Here is a 20,572-nt window from a genome sequence, read left to right on the forward strand (position 1 = left end):
GGAGTGGAGATGGAAATGCACAGTGGTGAGTTATTCTGTTGTTAAAGGTAATGGTCAGCCTATTTATTATGAAAATATACAGCATTTCCTATTACTAGGCTATTCAAAATTAATAGAAATTCACAATCATTTTAGGCCAACTCTGCACGTTCTCTCCCAGACTCGTGGATAGAAAGTGTGGCGCGTAGCACAGGGTAACCAGCCCATCCAGTACGCAAAATAATACAGTCCGCACTCAAAGGCGATTACTATAATTTTTGACATGCGGTAGGTTTTGTATTGTATAACTACACAATCATTATATTAATTCCGTTTTTTCTTCAGGCTTGGGCTCATACAGTATATAGTCCTATGCATATGTATAAGCCCTAATATTCATATGTGTGTTTTGAATTAATTATCACCTTAGAAAGCGCTGTCAATTTCATTGTGTTAGGCTTTGAAGCAACATCCACAACGACCATGTTTTCCACGCAGTTTCAACCTTCTTTTGAACTTCTTTTTTCAAATTGGTCAATCACAGTGAGGTGATGCCAAGTGTTGGATGTGATTTTCGATTGCATTTGCATTGATATCAGAGTGGTTAGTGACAATTGAGCCCTGAGTACCAGGCCTTTAGCGACCTGATGGTCGTTAAGCGAATTGGGTACCACCAAGCATGCCCAGAGTGCATACGAGGAGATTACGTGACTCAACGGTCTTGTGGAATTTTACTGGAGTCGTGACTGCTATTGTGGCAGTAAAATGGTCACCGCAACAGCCTTATGCATATGTGTGTGTGTCCCTATCCAGGGGAACTGTACGAAGTGTGACAGCCGTGACGACCTGAAGGAGTACTCAAGCATCCTGTCGGCCATGAAGGTGCTGATGTTCACAGAGACTGAGAACTGGGAGATATCCAAACTACTGGCGGCCATCCTGCACATGGGCAAATTGCGCTACGAGGGTGAGCTGAGGTGGCCATTTTGGAAAGAGAGTGTTGTTGCACAATACAATTACTTTCAATTTGGCACAGGAGCTAGACAGAGAAGACCAACTGTAGGGGGGAAAATGATTATGTTCATGCACTGTTTGCTGCTCCCACAAGCAGGGCCCTAAAGTGTGACTAATTTGGTCCAATATGCAACAAAATATTTTGCTTGTTAGGCCAGGAGTTTTATTTTGGGGGCGTTGTGCAATTATGAAAACAATCAGGAGATCAACGATCATAGCAATGAATGAATAACAGATCTCTTGTATATTGTCATCACAAACCTGACGTTTTTAAAGAGACAGTGTACAATTTTAAATGTAATGCATCTCAATAGGAAAATTGTGTTTTTACACAATGTAGAAACCTAATATTCCACAAATTACTTTGTAATTTCAATGACAGGTATTCGTATCAACATTTTTACTTTTATAATAAGCTAATGTATTTATAGTGTTACATATTAGGTTCTGGGGCACAGCATGTGTAGCAAGAATTCATTTAGGCCCAAAATATGCTGTATCTCAATGAATTCCAAAAATCGAATTTTCTTGTGCTCATAAATTTGATATGGTGATCCTAACTCTTTATACTTGGGAGCGCCAGTGCCGCCAATTACAAATGTTAATTTGGAGCCCTGCCCACAAGTGATTTAAAAAATATATACCTAAAAGTGTTATTGACGATTACTTGTGGGAGAAGTAAACTGAGGCGATATTACCGCTGAGTAACCAACACTGGCATGAACACACACTACATAGATCAGGGAAGGGCCTTTGATGTGGGTGGGAGCCACAACAAATGTGAACTCAGTTGATCTGCGTACCTACGTGTGTACACCTCTTGACAGTTGAGAGAAATCTTCAAACTTTTAATTTCTTTCCATTCTACACATTTTGCCATGGGGCAGAGAGGAACGTTTTCTGTTTTACAGCTCATTTCCTGCAATTCTACAGATTTTGCCATGTTGTGTAGAGAAAATGTTGAAATTGCACCTTGTGTATTTTACTATTCTAACTTGGAACAGTAAGTTGAGACCCTGACTAATTTTTTTTTTTTATGGATCTGAGGGCATTCGGGGCCCGCCAGTTGCCCATCCCTGACATCGATAGTACAGTGTCTATCTAGAGACGTGATGCCAAAGAGTCATTGGAATGTTTGTGTTAGTTGTTAAGCCCTGTCTTGTTCTCACCTAGTGAATTTTGCGAGTGGTTTATTGACGGGTAATCTTCCTAAACTGGCACCTGACTACACGTTAGCTATTGAGTTAGAAGTTATAAATGCACTTGGCAAAATTTCTTGGCTAATTGACTTGCTTTCCCCCTTTTATCCTCCTTTATAACCCATACACTCCAACAGCCCGTTGCTATGACAACCTGGATGCCTGTGTGGTAATGCGATCTCCAGACCTGTCCACTGCCACATCTCTGATGGAGGTGGGTAGTAGATTCTTACCTGTACATGATCTCTATGTTGGGCTTGTACTGGGCGGCAGGGTAGCCTAGTGGTTAGAACGTTGGACTACTAACTGAAAGGTTGCAAGTTTGAATCCCCGAGCTGACAAAGTACAAATCTGTCGTTCCTGCCCCTGAACAGGCAGTTAACCCACTGTTCCTAGGCCGTCATTGAAAATAAGAACTAGTTCTTAACTGACTTGCCTAGTAAAATAAAGGTAAAATGAATGTTAAAAAAAAGACTCTGTATGGTGTTTGTGTATTGTGTTGTTGTTGTACTCTACTACAGTATGTTGTGGTGTTGTTGTTGAGGTGGACATTAAGGACGTGATGTCATGTCTAACCACTCGTACCCTGATCACCCGGGGTGAAAATGTGTCCACCCCCCTCAGCATGGAACAGGGCCTGGATGTCAGGGACGCCTTTGTCAAGGTCAGGACCCTCACATACATACATACATACATACATACATACATACATACATACATACATACATACATACATACATACATACATACATACATGCGTGTGAACACGGACACCTTTTATTATCAAAGTGAGGACACACACACACACTCCTAAATCGGATTCCTCACAGAAGGTCAAAGTTCCCTTCTGTCTAATGAAAGCTGTTCCTCCGAGAGCATCTACGACACCCACTCATGGTGTAAATGAACGTTGTCCCTCCTGTCCCAGGGTATCTATGGGAGGCTGTTTGTGTGGATTGTGGACAAGATCAACGTGGCCATCTTCAGACCTCCGTCCTGTGAGAGTAAGATCATAAGGAGGTCCATTGGCCTGCTCGACATCTTTGGCTTCGAGAACTTCATTGTCAACAGGTGAGTCCTCTGACTGACCCAAGCTTTGGGGATGTTGTAGCCATTTGGTTCAAATACAAAGGTCTAAAAGCTTTGTTTTCTATTTAGGGGACGTTGTATGTGGAACATGAAATGACATAATTGTTATGATTTCCATTCTCTATTGGAAAATTGGATGAAAATGGTATGTGCCCGACTAAAGTCAGACAATAGCGACAGCCTCTTTCGTTGACTTGTGCGGTTGACATGCTCACTGAAGGGCTTTATACTCTAATGGCTGTCTAGGGACTGGCTCTCGCTACATTTCTTCCCTGTTGATTTGAGCAGCTGTCCATACATTTTGCCAGCGAGAATCACAGACATACACACAAATAACCACACACACACACACCTGGACAAATTTGACCATCAAAGTAAGGATAGCCACACCCCTAAATTGATTGGCTGTTGAGTAACCGGCTATGTTTCTTCCTCCCTGAAGCTTTGAGCAGCTGTGCATCAACTTTGCCAATGAGAACCTGCAGCAGTTCTTTGTGAGGCATGTGTTCAAGCTGGAGCAGGAGGAGTACAACCTAGAGGACATCAACTGGCAGCACATCGAGTTCACTGACAACCAGGATGCCCTGGACATGATCGGCAATAAACCCATGAACATCATATCTCTCATAGACGAGGAGAGCAAGTTCCCCAAGGTACAGTACCAATTTGGCAATTTAACATTTTATGTAAATCAATATGCATATTTGTGTTTAGGTTTTGTGATGGACAGTTGGAGGAACTGAATGTTTGTTATTTAGAACTCTGTACCGAGGGACCGGTTTTTGTGACAAAAGAGACATGCAGAGAGGATCCCCGTATTGCACACCAATACCATGGTGCAACAACTATGCCTTTGCCCCTGAGTGGGTTAAAAGAGTGCCATAGAATTGTTTTTGGTCCGAATTAGCACCCTAATCCTATGACCCTTTATTATAATACTGTATATGCCATTTAGCAGCTGCTTTTACCCAAAAGTAACTTAGTCATGCATGCATACAATTTATGTCCTGGTGGTCCCGGGAATTGAACCTAATATCTTGCCGTTGCAAGCGCCATGCTCTACCAACTAAGCTACAGCGGACCATATATTGAATAGGGTATAATTTCAGACACAGCCTAAATATTTTTTCTCTGTTTGTGTCTCACAGGGAACAGAGTCCACCATGCTATATAAACTCAACTCCCAGCACAAACTCAACACCAACTACCACCCCCCTAAGAACACCTACGAGACCCAGTTTGGCATCCAGCACTTTGCTGGGGTCGTCCACTATGAGACCAGAGGTAGGCCTATTGTAAGGCATTGGCTCCACACTCAACCCAATTCATTGCAATCACATAATAAAGTCCCTGATGCTCCATGTAGTAGGATTTGGTTGGATGCTATAGGTAGGTTCATGGTCAGAAGACCAGGTATTGAACTCCAGCAAGTCTATTAGTTGTTCATATGCTCCATATCAAATCAACTTCTAGCCCCTACACCCTAGGCACTTGTGAAGATCAGAGAGGATATGCCATGTATAAGCAATGTGGTAATGGCTCCACCTTGCCCTCTGATGACTTACATCTATCATATCTCCACAAGTGCATAGTTAAGGGGCCGGGGCTAGGGGTTTGTTTGGGATTGGACGTGGCTGACTCCTGTGTGTTTCAGGCTTCCTGGAGAAGAATCGTGACAGCCTCCACACTGACATTATCCAGCTGGTCCACTCCTCCAAGAACAAGTTCATCAAGCAGATCTTCCAGGCTGACGTCACCATGGTGAGAGATGACGTGTCTGGTGGTCAGATAATGAGGATGTTACGATGACACCTTGAATGTATTTTCCCTACTCACTCCACCAGGCTGTGTCCACTAAGCATAAGGACGAAAGGTTTAGAGTAGGTCACGATGGTGGAATTCCAGAGAGGGTTTAGACTATATAAATACAATAACTAGAACGTGCCTCCCCATTCAAGTCAACAGGTCTGTAATGGGTGAACCGGTAGCCATTTTAAAAGTGTAGCCACTTATTTTTCTATGGTTATGACATCTTTTGTGACCTATAGTCCGAAGTTTTCTGTCTCCCAGTGATGATGTCATCAAGCGATCACTCTCAATTCTTACTTTTCTTTACTATTCCTACTACTATTTTGTCCCTTAGCATTAGGGGAGCGGTGGTGTTAGCCTATCTTCATCTCTTTCTCTCATTTTGGTTGTGTTCTCTTGTTCTGTCTGACCCCAGTTTCTGTGTGGCTATCTGCCTCCCACCACTCTTTCTCCGAAGGTAAACAACGGCCATTCCTTCTGTGGTAAAACAATTCTGTATATAAACCCTGGATTGCTGATGCTATGCATTGGCCATTGGTAGGCTTTGAAGCAACCAGTTGGCCATATTGGCACTCCCAAGAAATAGCAGTCCTCCATAGGAACGAATGGAATTATATAGCATTTCAATTAAATGTTTCAAGAACAAAATAACATGTATTTAAATATTTTTTCTGTTGTAGTGGGGACAGTAACATTAGCAGTCATCCTCAATATATATATATATATATTAGCTCGCATATAATTTAAAAATATGCATTAAGGTGTCTGTAACAGAATAAGTGTCAAAACCGAATGTACACATTAATAAATGCATTGACAGTGGGGAGAACAAGTATTTGATACACTGCCGATTTTACAGGTTTTCCTACTTACAAAGCATGTAGACGTCTGTAATTTGTATCATAGGTACACTTCCAAATATTAAGTTCTGCTTTTCTGATTAATTTGCAATACAATGCAAATTAATTACTTAAAAATGATACAATGTGATTTTCTGGATTTTTGTTTTAGATTCCGTCTCTCACAGTTGAAGTGTACCTATGATAAAAAAATTACAGACCTCTACATGCTTTGAAAGTAGGAAAACCTGCAGAATCGGCAGTGTATCAAATACTTGTTCTCTCCACTGTATATTGCTTCCAAAAACTTGTTTTTGCTATGGAAGAGGAGTACCAAGATGGCTACGCACCCTGTCAGTCATCCAGGGTTTATTCACATCCCTGGGTAAACCCAGATCTCACTGCTACCAACACACCTTGTGTATCTTGTGTTTCTCCCAAAACTCCTCTCTATCTATCCATCCATCCTCTGGAACTCAAACCTGTTTCTGTCCCTCTTTCTTTTCAGTCTTCACCCCAGTGGTACTAATATTAAAACAGTGATTCTCAAATATGTTTTTCTTAATCTGACCACGTCATTTGTCACTGTGACCTTGCAGGAACTGGCCACAACCCAGCAGGGGGTCCGAACCTACTATTTGAGAAATACTGTGATTTAGAGTTGTGTTTAGAGTTTACACCAGGGTTATTCAACCTTTTCTTGCCCAGTGACCCCTGTCCCCGTTAAACCCGGCAACCCAGGGACCCCCATCATATGTTATCAAAAAACGAAATGTGCATGTCTTGTCTTATCAGATAATGGCAATGAGATCAAGCCGTCCTTCATGAACTGACCCCTGTAAAATGGTATAGAATCAGCTTGGACCTTCTTTTTAAAAATATTTTCAGTTGTATTGTTAACAAACACGCCCCCATTAAGAAAATGAGAATTAAAAAACAGGTTCAGTCCCTGGTTCGACCGTGAGCTGGCAGAGTTACTCCACCTCAAGAATCCCATTTTGCGAAAAGCTTGGCGCATGCATACTCAGGCTGACTGGCTCCCGTTCGTGAGAAATGAGTGCACTCAAGCTATCCGGAAGTCAATGTCCGTCCAACATTTCCTCATCTCCCGCCCCTTCTAATGCGACTAGTCCCGATGCTCCTCCCTCTTTTTCACCTCTCCCTTCAGGCAGTCACTGAGTCAGAGGTGCTAAAGGAGCTCCTTACATTTGGCCCTAAAAACATCTGGGTCAGATGGTTTAGATCCTTTCTTCTTTAAGGTTGGAGCCCCTATCATCGTCAAGCCTATCTCTGACCTTTTTAACCTGTCTCTCCTATCTGGGGAGGTTCCTATAGCTTGGAAGGCAGCCACTGTGGATTCTTTATATAAAGGGGAAGATCACGCTGATCTTAACTGTTATAGGCCAATTTCTATTTTGCCCTGTTTATCAAGTGTTGGGAAAACAAATAAATGAACAACTGACTGGCTTTCTTGATGTCTATAGTATTCTCTCTCTCTCTGGTATGACATCTGGTTTCCGCTCAGGTTATTGATATGTCACTGCAACCTTAAAGGTCCTAAATGATGTCACCATTGCCCTTGATGCTAAGCAATGTTGTGCTGCTATTCTTATTGACTTGGCCAAAGCTTTTGATACGGTAGACCATTCCATTATTGTGGGCCGGCAAAGGAATATTGGTGTCTCTGAGGGGTCTTTGGCCTGGTTTTCTAACTACCTCTTTCAAAGAGGGCAGTGTATAAAGTCAGAACATCTGCTGTCTCAGCCACTGCCTGTAACCAAGGGATTACCCCAGGGCTTGATCCTAGGCCACACGCGCTTCTCAATTTACATCAACAACATAGCTCAGGCAGTAGGAATCTCTCTCATCCATTTATATACAGATGATAGTCTTATAGTCAGCTGGCTCCTCCCTGTGTTTTCTGAAAATGCTCTACAATAAAGCTTTCTTAGCGTCCAACAAGCTTTCTCTGCCCTTAACCTTGTTCTGAACACCTCCAAAACAAAGGTCATGTGGTTTGGTAAGAAGAATGCCCCTCTGAGGGTTTAGAGCTTGAGGTAGTCACCTCATAAAAGTACTTGGGAGTATGGCTAGAGGGTGTACTGTCCTTCTCTCAACACATATCAAAACTGCAGGCTAAGGTTAAATCTAGACTTGGTTTCCTCTATCGTAATCACTCCTCTTTCACCCCAGCTGTCAAACTAACCCTGATTCAGATGACCATCCTACTCATGCTAGATTACGGAGACATAATTCATAGATTGGTAGGTAAGGGTGCTCTAGGGCGGCTAGATGTTCTTTACCATTCGGCCATCAGATTTGCCACCAATGCTCCTTATAGGACACATCACTGCACTCTATACTCCTCTGTAAACTGGTCATCTCTGTATACCCATCGCAAGACCCACTGGTTGATGCTTATTTATAAAACCCTCTTAGGTCTCATTCCCCCTATCTGAGATACCTACTGCAGCCCTTATCCTCCACATACAACACCCGTTCTGCCTGTCACATTCTGTTAAAGGTCCCCAAAGCACACACATCTCTTCAGTCAAAGACTCAATGATGGACACTCTTACTGACAGTTGTGACAGCTTCATGTGATGTATTGTTGTCTCTACCTTCTTGCCTTTGCGCTGTTTTCTGTGCCCAATAATGTTTGTACCATGTTTTGTGCTGCTACCATGCTGTTGTCATGTGGTGTTGCTACCATGCGGTGTTGTCGTGTGTTGCTGCTATTCTATGTTGTCATCTTAGGTGTCTCTTCATGCAGTGTTGTGGTGTCTCTCTTGTCGTGATGTGTGTTTTGTCCTATATTTCTCATTTTTAAAGGTTCAAAAATAAAATCAACATTTTTAAAATGAATACATTTGGGAGATAGTTTTTCATTATTTTGACCTCCCCCACATTAGAATTGGTAGAGGAAGTGTAATCTCGAGCATAGCCTATTAGAAAGGTAACTCCAAACACATTTTTGCTAAGAGCAGCTGTTAGCTGGTTAAACAAATGTATGTCCAAGTCAAAAAAGCTTACCAGCAGCACTTGCCACACTGGTAGCCAATTTGCGGGTGCTGTTGTTCAATTGCCATTGTCATTCAATTTGTGGTATACATATTGATTCTTGAAGAATATGACTTATACATGGCAATCTTTTCATCCATAGCTCGGTCTATGAATTTTAGAGTGGTTGAATTTTCCCAGCCCCATCCCTCAGATTAGCAAACAAAGTGTCAGGGTCAGGTTGTTAAAATTACAAATACATTGCTCTGTGTGTGTTGCCAGGTTATGGAGACCAGGAAGCGATCCCCTACTCTGAGTAGCCAGTTCAAGCTTTCTCTGGAGCTGCTGATGAGAACCCTCAATGTATGTCAGCCTTTCTTTGTCCGCTGCATCAAACCCAACGAGCTCAAGAAACCCATGGTGAGTCCAACCTGACACTAGTATAAAAGAGTGTGGGTGGGGGTGTATTTGCCTGTGTGTGTGCGTACATGTGTGTGTACATGCCTGTGTGTGTGTGTACATGTGTGTGTACATGCCTGTGTGTGTGCGTACATGTGTGTGTACATGCCTGTGTGTGTGCGTGTGATTGTGTGTGTGATTGCGTGCGTGCCTGTGTGTGTGTCACGATGTTCGTTTACCATTCCCTTACAGCTGTTCTCTTTAACTCTGTCTGTGTGTCTGTCCATCTAGCTGTTTGACAGGGAGCTGTGTGTGCGTCAGCTGAGGTACTCTGGGATGATGGAGACCATTCGTATCAGACGCGCTGGTTACCCCATCAGATACACCTTCGGAGAGTTCGTAGACCGCTACCGTGTTCTCGTGCCCGGGGTCAAACCTGCCAACAGACAGGTTAGCAGAGCTGGACCCTGTCCATTAGGCACTGAAAGAGAAGAAAAAAAAAACAGAATGAAACAAGGGCCTCCTGGACTTTTCCAATAAAAAACACTTGTTTTCTGTTCCAAAACGTTTTAGAACATCTGTTTTCTGTCCTAATGAACACAACCCTGCTGTCACTTTCGATTATATTACTATGTTCTGTTACTCTACTTCAGGATGGCTATTAGTTAATTTAGGTGTCATTCATTCCCTGGTGTTTTCTCATAGGATGACCTGAGAGGGACGTGTCAGAAGATAGTGGAGGCTGTTCTTGGACGAGATGACGACTGGGAGATTGGGAAGACCAAGATCTTTCTTAAGGTGACTAGATTTCATTGATTGCAAATCGACATATCATATTTTCACCTACATTGTTACACATATTACGATAAAATAAACAGTGCACTCTCTCTTTCACTCCCACCGCTCTCCCTCTCCGTCTCAGGACCACCATGACATGCAGCTGGAGATAGACAGGGACAAGGTCATCACTGACAAGGCCATCCTCATCCAAAAGGCTGTTAGAGGAATGAAGGAGAGGTGAGGAAGGAGGGAGTAGAGGGGAGGTTGAGGCTGGAAGGGACGGAGAAAGGGGGAGAGGAAACAGGAGGGGCACGAGGGAGGGTGAGAAGGGGGGGAAAGGGGACATGCGGTGTTGGTGGGGTGGGGATTCCTTGAAGGATCCTCTTTAAGTTACAATCTTTGTTTTGTTTATCCATATTGTACTTAGTGACAACGTTTAACTTGTCCCTCATAGATCGAATTCAGATACTACCGTTGAATTGTCTGGACATTTCAATTCACAAATGTTGTGTTTGAGAGCTTCAGTATTATATAATATGTTTCCATATGCACCTCTCCCCACCCCTCCCTCCCTCCCCCTGTGTCTTTTCCAGGACTAACTTCCTGAGGGTGAGGAGGTCAGTGACATTCATTCAGAAGATGTGGCGCGGCTATCGGTGCAGGAAGGACTACAATGCTGTGAGTTCTTCTATATCCATGATTACTGACATTTCACAACTGTCCATTTCCTGGATAGTTCACTTGGACATATCCCTGGGCAGGAATGACGTTTAGTCCCTTAATGAACACACCTTAAAAGACCGTCCCAGAGTTATTGAATTATGGGTTGTAGTTATGTTGCTATAACGTTATAGTTGTGTTATATTGGTGTAGTTATTTTGTTAGAATGTTATTTTGGTGTTTGAGAGTTTTGTTGGTGTCTCCTTCTCCAGATGAGGGTCGGCTTCCTGCGCCTACAAGCCCTCTATAGATCAAGAAAACTCTTTGTCACCTACCAATTGGCCAGGACTTGCGTCACTCAAATACAGGCCCGTTGCCGTGGTTTCATGGTGAGGCGGTCTTTTTGGAGGCAGCTGCATGCGGTGATCACCATCCAGGCATACGCCAGGGGCATGATCGCACGGAGGGTTACCCAGAGACTCAGGGCAGAGGTAAGATGCTACACTACTTATAGGCATATGCATACACACAGAGATAGACACAAAGCAAGGCAGCAGGGCTAAAGTAAGGCCATTTAAATCTGATCAAATCAACCTTTATCCAACAGTGCAGTTCAAGAAGAGTTAAGAAAATATTACCAAATAAACTAAAGTGAAAAAATAATAAAAAGTAACACAATAACATAACAATAACGAGGCTATAAACAGGGGGTACCGGTACAGAGTCAGTGTGCGGGGATACAGGTTAGTTGAAGTCATTTGTACATGTAGGTAGGGGTGAAGTGACTGTGCACAGATAAACAGTAAGTAGCAGCAGTGTACAAAACAAATGGGGGGGGGGTCAATGTAAATAGTCCGTTGGCCATTTGATTAATTGTTCAGCAGTCTAATGGCTTGGGGGTAGAAGCTGTTAAGGAGCCTTTTGGTCCTAGACTTGGCACCCCATGCGCCGCTTGCCGTGCGGTAGCAGAGAAAACAGTCCGACTTGGGTGACTGGAGGCTCTGACAATTTTATGGGCTTTCCGCCTATTATATAGGTACTGGATGGCAGGAAGCTTGGCCCACGTGATGTACTGGGCCGTACACACTACCCTCTGCAGGACCTTACGGTCAGATGCTGAGCAGTTGCCATACCAGGCGGTGATGCAACAGGTCAGGATGCTCTCGATGGTGCAGCTGTACAACATTTTGAAGATCTGGGGACCCATGCCAAATGTTTTCAGTCTCCTGAGGGGTTTAGTCGTGCCCTCTTCACGAGCGTCTTGGTTTGTTTGGACCATGATGGTTTGCTGGTGATGTGTGGACACCAAAGAACTTGAAACTCTCGACCCGCTGCACTACAACCCTGTCGATGTTAATGGGGGCCTGTTCGACCACCTCTTTCCTGTAGTCCACGATCAGCTCCTTTGTCTTGCTCACATTGAGGGAGAGGTTGTTGTCCTGGCACCAGACTGCCAGTTCTCTAAACTCCTCTCTTTAGGCTGTCTCATCGTTGTCGGTGATCAGACCAACCACTGTTATGTCGTCAGCAAACTTAATGATGGTGTTGGAGTGGTGTTTGGCCACGCAGTCGTGGGTGAACAGGGAGTACAGGAAGGGACTAAGTACAAACCCATGAGGGGCCCCAGCGTTGAAGATCAGCGTGGCAGACGTGTTGTTGCCTACCCTTAACACCTGGGGGTGACCTGTCAGGAAGTTCAGGATCCAGTTGCGGAGGGAGGTGTTTAGTCCCAGGGTCCTTTGCTTAGTGATGCACTTCGTGGACACTATGGTGTTGAACGCTGAGCTGTAGTCAATGAACAGCATTCTCACATAGGTGTTCCTTTTTTCCAGATGGGAAAGGGCATTGTGGAGTGCGATTGAGATTGCGTCATCTGTGGATGTTTTGGGGCGGTATGCAATCCGTCTGGCCCTGCAGCTTTAAGAATGTTGACCTGTTTAAAGGTCTTGCTCACATCGGCTACCGAGAGCGTTACCACACAGTCACCCAGAACAGCTGGTGCTCTCGTGCATGCATCGGTGTTGCTTGCCTCGAAGCGAGCATAAAAGGCATTTCGCTCGTCTGGTAGGCTCGCGTCACTGGGCAGCTCGCGTCTGGGTTTCCCTTTGTAGTCCGTAATAGTTTTCAAGCCCTGCCCCATCCGACAGGGGTCAGAGCCGGTGTAGTAGGATTCAATCTTAATCCTGTATTGACGCTTTGCTTGTTTGATGGTTCGTCTGACGGCATAGCAGGATTTCTTCTAAGCATCCGGATTAGTGTCCCGCTCCTTGAAAGCGACAGTTCTAGCCTTTAGCTCGATGCGGATGTTGCATGTAATCCATGGCTTCTGGTTTGGATATGTACATACAGTCACTGGGGAGGCGACATCGTCGATGCACTTATTGATGAAGTTGATGACTATTCTCCTCAATGCCATTGGATGAATCCCGGAACATATTCCAGTTTGTGCTAGCAAAACAGTTCTGTAGCGTAGCATCCGCGTCATCTGACCACTTCCGTAATGAGCGAGTGTCTGGTACTTCCTGCTTTAGTTTTTGATTGTAAGCAGGAATCAGGAGAATAGAATTATGGACAGATTTGCCATGGAGGGCGGAGGAGAGCTTTGTATACATCTCTGTGTGTGGAGTAAAGGTGGTCTAGAGTTTTTTTCCCTCTGGTTGCACATGTGACATGCTGGTAAAAATTTGGTAAACTTATTTTAGTATGCCTGCATTAAAGTCCCCGGCCACTAGGAGTGCCACTTCTGGATAAGCCTTTTCTTGTTTGCTTATGGCCTTATATAGTTGGTTGAGTGTGGCGTTAGTGCCAGCATCGGTTTGTGGTGGTAAATAGAAGGCTACGGATAGTATAGATGAGAATGCTCTAGGTAGATAGTGTGGTCTACAGCTTATCATAAGGTACTCTCCCTCAGGTGAGCAATACCTTGAGATTTCTTTAATATTAGACATCGCGCACCAGCTGTTATTGTCAAAAAGACACACATCCCCACCCCTCGTCTTACCAGCTTCTAGTAACATTTAAGAACATTTATGAGAATTTGTAAGTGATTAAACAACTCTCTCCCCCATTTCTTAGCACCGGCGGCGCCAAAAGGCAGAAGGCCAGCGTCTGGTCGAGGAGGAGCGCCTGAGGAACCAGATGACGGTGCGACGGGCGCGGGCCGAGGCCGAGAGGAGTCACAAGGAGCGCCTGGCCGAGCTGACCCGTCAGGAGGAGGAGAGGGAGAAGGAGGCACGGGAGGAGGCACGACGAAAGAAGGAGATGGTGGAACAGGTTCCTGAAGCACCTAATGGTTTATTTAGGGGCAAATCTTAACTTCCACTTTAGTCAAATTTTCACTGAAATTTTCATGAATTGATGTTAAGTCACAAATTTGACTTAAATGTAAGTTATGATTTGTTCCATAAAGAGGTTATATGGAGGTTTTGAAAGATTTCAACATGAAGTAGAGCTCACAAGCTAAAATAGCCTATTAATTTCTTTGGGACTGGGGGGCAGTATTGAGTAGTTTGGATAATAAGATGCCTAGAGTAAACTGCCTGCTACTCAGACTCAAAAGCTAGAATATGCATTTAATTAGTAGATTTGGATAGGGGACACTCTGAAGTTTCTAAAACTATTTGAAGGATGTCTTTGAGTATAACAGAACTCATATGGCAGGCAAAAACCAGAGAAAAAAATCCAACCAGGAAGTGGGAAATCTGAGGTTTGTAGTTTTCAAGTCATTGCATATGGGGTCATATTGCACTTCCTAAGACTTCCACTAAATGTCAACAGTCTTTAGAACCTTGTTTGAGGCTTCTACTGTGAAGGGGGAAGAATGAGAGCTGTTTCAACCAGGTGTCTGGCAGAGTGCCATGAGCTCTGTCTTGCACGCACCTGTGAGAGTTAGCTGCGTTCCATTGCATTTCTAAAGACAAAGGAATTGTCCGGTTGAAATATTTAAAGATTTATGCTAAAAACATCCTAAAGATTGATTATATACATCGTTTGACATGTTTCTACGAACTGTAATATAACTTTTTGGACTTTTCGTCTGAACTTCCGCCTGGACTTGCCCGCACCTCGTGAGTTTGGATTTGTGAACTAAATGCGCCAACAAAAAGGAGGTATTTGGACATAAATGATGGACTTTATCGAACAAAATAAACATTTATTGTGGAACTGGGATTCCTGGGAGTGCATTCTGATGAAGATCATCAAAGGTAAGTGAATATTTATAATGCTATTTCTGACTTCTGTTGACTCCACAACACGGCGGGTACCTGTATGGCTTGTTTTTGTTGCGGTTGCATTAAGGAGAAGTTTATCTACATTTCCATGTAAAACACTTGTATCTTTTATCAATGTTTATTATGAGTATTTATGTAATTTGATGTGGCTCTCTGCGCTTTCACTGGATGTTTGTTTGAGACAATGCATTTCTGAACATAAAACACCAATTTCAAGCAGTGATGTTTTGGGGCTGTTGCTGGGCCACACGGACTTTCAACTCCCTCCAAAGATTTTCTATGGGGTTGAGATCTGGAGACTGGCTGGCCACTCCAGGACCTTGAAATGCTTCTTACGAAGCCACTCCTTCGTTGCCCGGGCGGTGTGTTTGGGATCATTGTCATGCTGAAAGACCCAGCCACGTTTCATCTTCAATGCCCTTGCTGATGTAATGAGGTTTTCACTCAAAATCTCACGATACATAGCCCCATTCATTCTTTCCTTTACACGGATCAGTCGTCCTGGTCCCTTTGCAGAAAAACAGCCCCAAAGCATGATGTTTCCTCCCCCATGCTTCACAGTAGGTATGGTGTTCTTTGGATGCAACTCAGCATTCTTTGTCCTCCAAACATGACGAGATTAGTTTTTACCAAAAAGTTATATTTTGGTTTCATCTGACCATATTACATTATCCCAATCTTCTTCTGGATCATCCAAATGCTCTCTAGCAAACTTCAGACGGGCCTGGAAATGTACTGGCTTAAGCAGGGACACACCTGGCACTGCAGGATTTGAGTCCCTGGCGGCGTAGTGTGTTACTGATGGTAGGCTTTATTACTTTGGTCCCAGCTCTCTGCATTCACTAGGTCCCCCCGTGTGGTTCTAGGATTTTTTCTCACCGTTCTTGTGATCATTTTGACCCCACGGGGTGAGATCTTGCATGGAGCCCCAGATCGAGGGAGATTATCAGTGGTCTTGTATGTCTTTCATTTCCTAATTTCCTTGATTTCTTCAAACCAAGCTGCTTACCTATTGCAGATTCAGTCTTCCCAGCCTGGTGCAGGTCTACAATTTTGTTTCTGGTGTCCTTTGACAGCTCTTTGGTCTCGGCCATAGTGGAGTTTGGAGTGTGACTGTTTGAGGTTGTGGACAGGTGTATTTTATACTGATAACAAGTTCAAACAGGTGCCATTAATACAGGTAATGAGAGGACAGAGGAGCCTCTTAAAGAAGAAGTTACAGGTCTGTGAGAGCCAGAAATCTTGCTTGTTTGTAGGTGACCAAATACTCATTTTCCACCATAATTTGCAAATAAATTCATTAAAAATCCTACAATGTGATTTTCTGGATTTTTTCCCCTCATTTTGTCTGTCATAGTTGAAGTGTACCTATGATGAAAATTACAGGCCTCTGTCATCTTTTTAAGTGGGAGAACTTGCACAATTGGTGGCTGACTAAATACTTTTTTGCCCCACTGTATATGTTTGATGTTGTCCTTAGTTTTTACTCTGTGCCTATAACTCAACCTCAACCCAACAGGTGGAGCGGGAGAGGGAGCAGCCGGTGGACCACTCATACATGGTGGATCAGATGTTTGGCTTCCTGGGGAACACAGGGGCACTGCCCAACCTGGAGGGACAGGGGCCGGCCGGCTTCGAGGTGAGATGGGGCGTTAGGGGTGGTGGTGGGGAGTAGGGCAGTAGATACTGTCTGTGTAGGTACAGTGGAGTATGTGCAAGGGGTAGGGGTATAGATGTAAGGGGTATGGGTTTAGATGTACGATGTGTGTGTCTGTGTGCCTTAATGTATATGTCGGTCTGATGCACCTGCCTGTATCCCTGCCTCCATGTGTGCCTCACTGGCTCACTGGCACACACACCCGCAGCCTCCGCAAGGACCCCCAAACAGCTCTCACCAGGGTCAACTACACCCTTATTCATGTCCTCATTACATGTAGTGCCACAAGACCACAAGACCTCTGTTCTGCTACATATGTTTAAACAATGGAATTATTTCTAGAAAAAAATCTAGAACAAAATGCTGGAGCTCTTAATAGTGCTATAAACCAAAACAAAAATAAGTGTTGATATTTGTATTACAGATTTGTTCAGATTAAACAGCAAAGGCCTTTAAACACTTGTTGGAGAATAATTGTAAAAATGAAATGCATTATGGTGTCTGGCAGAGTTGACATAAATCCAGTTAGTTGTACTTTACGATTTAAAAAAAGTATAATTAGGAGGCTGATACTTTGGTCTATCAAAATATATATTTGAAATGTTGTCCATATTTTTGTGGAAAATGTTGAGATTGTCTCATCTTTCCAGAATCACTGAGCTCTAAAACAGCAACATTTTCTCTCCACCTCACGGCACAATATGTAAAATAACATGAGATTAGCTATAAAATGTACATTTCTCTCCCCCATGGCAAAACAAGATCTAAAAAAATGGTATAAGTGTAAAACTGCACTATGCCACTGGTGTGCCTGTGTGTGTGTGCGCACATGTGCCTCTTTGCGTGCCTGCGACCCTCCCTCTGTGAATGTCTCTGTGTCTCTGGGTCTGTTTACATGGGTGTGTTGTAGGACCTGGAAGTGGCTCTGCGGGCCGAGGAGGAGGAGGACTTAGACGAAGCTCTCCCTCTGCCTGACGACGAAGAAGAGGACCTGTCGGAGTACAAGTTCTCCAAGTTCGCCACCATGTACTTCCAGGGCACCACCACACACAAATATGTGCGGCGCCCGCTCAAGCAGCCTCTGCTCTTCCATGAGGATGAGGGTGACCAGCTGGTGAGTTGACCTCTGACTTTTGACCTTTTACCAATCGTGTGTGTGTTCGCCATTGTGGTCCTACAGCTTTGCAAATTAGCCCTGAGTCATGAGTGTCTAACTGAATATTACCTTAACCCCAATAAGGCTACCCCCCCACACACACAATCAATTTCAGATCATTTGGGCACAAAATTAAGAACATGCTAATACCTAACTGAACTTTTGTGTGTGGAGGAGGGGGGGCAAACATACTAAAGTTAACATGTGGTGACTGCAGCCAGTTAAACCAAACCAAAGATGGCTGTCTGTCCAAATACTGTTTACTGGGTCAGGAAACCAATACAGACAGTGCCTTACACAATTATTCAGACCTCTTGTTCCCCAATGCTGGAAGGAGGGCCCGAGTGGAAAAAGTTTGGGAACCCCTGTATTAAACTACCAATACACATCAAAGATTAATTGAGCTGCAGGACAGGAATGAAACTGCTCAGGGATGGCCATTGGTGATTTAAAAATGGCTACAGAGTTCAATGGCTGTAATGGGAGAAAACTGAGGACGGATCAAGAAACATTGTAGTGTCTCCACAATAATGACCTAACGGAGTGAAAACAAAAAAACAAATATACAGAATACAAATATTTGAAAACATTAATTTTGTATGCAACAAGGCACTAACGGCTTCCTTATTTTCAAGCATGGTGGTGTCTGCATCATGGTATGGGTGAGCTTGACATCAGCAGATACTGGGTAGTCAGGATGAAAAGAAACGGGATGGAGCTAAGCACAGGCAAAAAATCCTAGAGGAATATCTGCTTCAGTCGGCTTTACACCAGAGACTGGGAGAGGAATTCACCTTTCAGCACGACAATAACCTACAACACAAGGCCAAACTTACACTGGAGTTGCTTACCAAGAAGACAGTGAATGTTCCTGAGGGGCCAATTTACACCTTTTACTTAAATCTGCTTGAATATCTATGGCAAGTCTTGAAAATTGTTATCCATGATCAAAAATCTAACCATGATCACCAACATCTGACAGAGCTTGAAGAATTTTGAAAATAATAATGGGCAAATATTGCACAATGCAGGTGTGCAAAGTTCTTATAGACTTACCCAATAGACTCAACAGTTGTAATCAATGCCAAAGTTGTTACTAGTATGTATTGACTCAGGGAGCAAAATACTGTACTTATGCAATGACTATATTTTAGTTATTTAATTTGCGCTAATCTTTTTATATATATGTGTGTATGTGTATAATATATATATATATATATATATGTATGTATATATATATATTATATATATGTGTGTGAAATATATATATACATATGTACAGTGGGGCAAAAAAGTATTTAGTCAGCCACCAATTGTGCAAGTTCTCCCACTTAAAAAGATGAGAGGCCTGTAATTTTCATCATAGGTACACTTCAACTATGACAGACAAAATGAGAAAAAAAATCCAGAAAATCACATTGTAGGATTTTTAAATAATTTATTTGCAAATTATGGTGGAAAATAAGTATTTGGTCACCTACAAACAAGCAAGATAGGTTTTTAGATTTTTTTGCAAATATATACAAAAATAAAAAATGAGTATAAGTATTCAGACCCTTTACTCAGTACTTTGTTAAAGCATCTTTGGCAGCGATTACAGCCTCAAGTCTTCTTGGGTATAAAGCTGCAAGCTTGGCACACTTGCTTTTGTAAAATTTCTCCAATTCTTCTCAACAGATCCTTTCTGTCAGGTTGGATGGGGAGCGTAGCTGCACAGTTATTTTCAGGTCTCTTTACAGATGTTTGATAAGGTTCAAGTCCGAGCTCTGGCTGGGCCACTCAAGGACAATAAGAGACTTGTCCAAATGCCACTCCTGCATTGTCTTGGCTGTGTGCTTAGGGTCATTGTTTTGTTGTTTCCCTCCAGTCTGTGATCCTGAGCGCTTTGGAGCAGGTTTTCATCAAGGATCTCTCTGTACTTTGCTCCGTTCATCTTTCCCTCGATCCTGACTAGTCTCCCAGTCCCTGCAGCTGAAAAACATCCCCACAGCATAATGCTGCCGCCACCATCGCTTCACCGTAGGGATGGTGCCAGGTTTCCTCCAGATGTGACTCTTTGCATTCAGGCCAGAGTTCAATCTTGGTTTCATCAGACCAGAGAGTCTTTAGGTACCTTTTGGCAAACTCCAAGCTTTCATGTGCCTTTTACTGAGGATTGGCTTCCTTCTGACCACCCTATCATGAAGGCCTGATTGGTGGAGTGCTGCAAAGATGGTTGTCCTTCTGGAAGGTTCTCCCATCTCCACAGATGAACTCTGGAGCTCTGTCAGAGTGACCATCGGCTTCTTGGTCACCTCCCTGACCAAGGTCCTTCTCCTACGATTGCTCAGTTTGGCCGAGTGGCCAAACTTCTTCCATTTAAGAAATATGGAGGCCACTGTGTTCTTGGGGACCTTCGATGTTGCAGAAATGTTTTGGTACCCTTCCCAAGATCTGAACCTAGACGCAATCCTGTCTCTGAGCTCTACGGACAATTCATTCGACCTCATGGCTTGTTTTTTTCTCTGACATACACTGTCAACTGTGGGACCTTGTATAGAAAAAATGTGTTCCTTTCCAAATCACGTCCAATCAATTGAATTTACCACAGGTGGACTCCAATCAATTTGTAGAAACATCTCAAGGATGATCAATGGAAACAGCACCTGAACTAAAATGCTAGCTTCATAGCAAAGTGTCTGAATACTTACGTAAATAAATAAAAAATATTTCTGTTTAATAAAGATCAACATTTATCATAAATGTCAAACTGTTTTCTC

General features: G+C 43.3%; 2 protein-coding genes across 2 annotated transcripts in view; one reads left to right on the top strand and one right to left on the bottom strand.

The window, feature by feature from the left end:
• The window catches only part of LOC118390955 (glycerophosphodiester phosphodiesterase domain-containing protein 5-like), a 248,573-nt gene that overhangs the window by 171,181 nt on the left and 56,820 nt on the right, over positions 1-20,572 (bottom strand). The gene's annotated exons all lie outside the window — the stretch shown is intronic.
• LOC118391763 (unconventional myosin-VIIa-like) overlaps positions 1-20,572 on the top strand; it is an 83,881-nt gene that overhangs the window by 27,080 nt on the left and 36,229 nt on the right. Inside the window, exons 9-24 of the mRNA XM_052457716.1 lie at positions 793-946; positions 2,330-2,406; positions 2,737-2,856; positions 3,121-3,263; positions 3,724-3,934; positions 4,430-4,565; positions 4,936-5,042; positions 9,212-9,349; positions 9,620-9,778; positions 10,034-10,126; positions 10,251-10,345; positions 10,702-10,786; positions 11,041-11,259; positions 13,844-14,041; positions 16,520-16,639; positions 17,568-17,771. Of these exons, the coding sequence (XP_052313676.1) occupies positions 793-946; positions 2,330-2,406; positions 2,737-2,856; positions 3,121-3,263; positions 3,724-3,934; positions 4,430-4,565; positions 4,936-5,042; positions 9,212-9,349; positions 9,620-9,778; positions 10,034-10,126; positions 10,251-10,345; positions 10,702-10,786; positions 11,041-11,259; positions 13,844-14,041; positions 16,520-16,639; positions 17,568-17,771 (2,259 nt within the window). The remainder of the gene's footprint in view (positions 1-792; positions 947-2,329; positions 2,407-2,736; positions 2,857-3,120; positions 3,264-3,723; positions 3,935-4,429; positions 4,566-4,935; positions 5,043-9,211; positions 9,350-9,619; positions 9,779-10,033; positions 10,127-10,250; positions 10,346-10,701; positions 10,787-11,040; positions 11,260-13,843; positions 14,042-16,519; positions 16,640-17,567; positions 17,772-20,572) is intronic.

This window comes from Oncorhynchus keta, chromosome 12 (genome assembly GCF_023373465.1).
Source record: "Oncorhynchus keta strain PuntledgeMale-10-30-2019 chromosome 12, Oket_V2, whole genome shotgun sequence".
In the NCBI taxonomy this organism is placed as follows: Eukaryota; Metazoa; Chordata; class Actinopteri; order Salmoniformes; family Salmonidae; genus Oncorhynchus; species Oncorhynchus keta.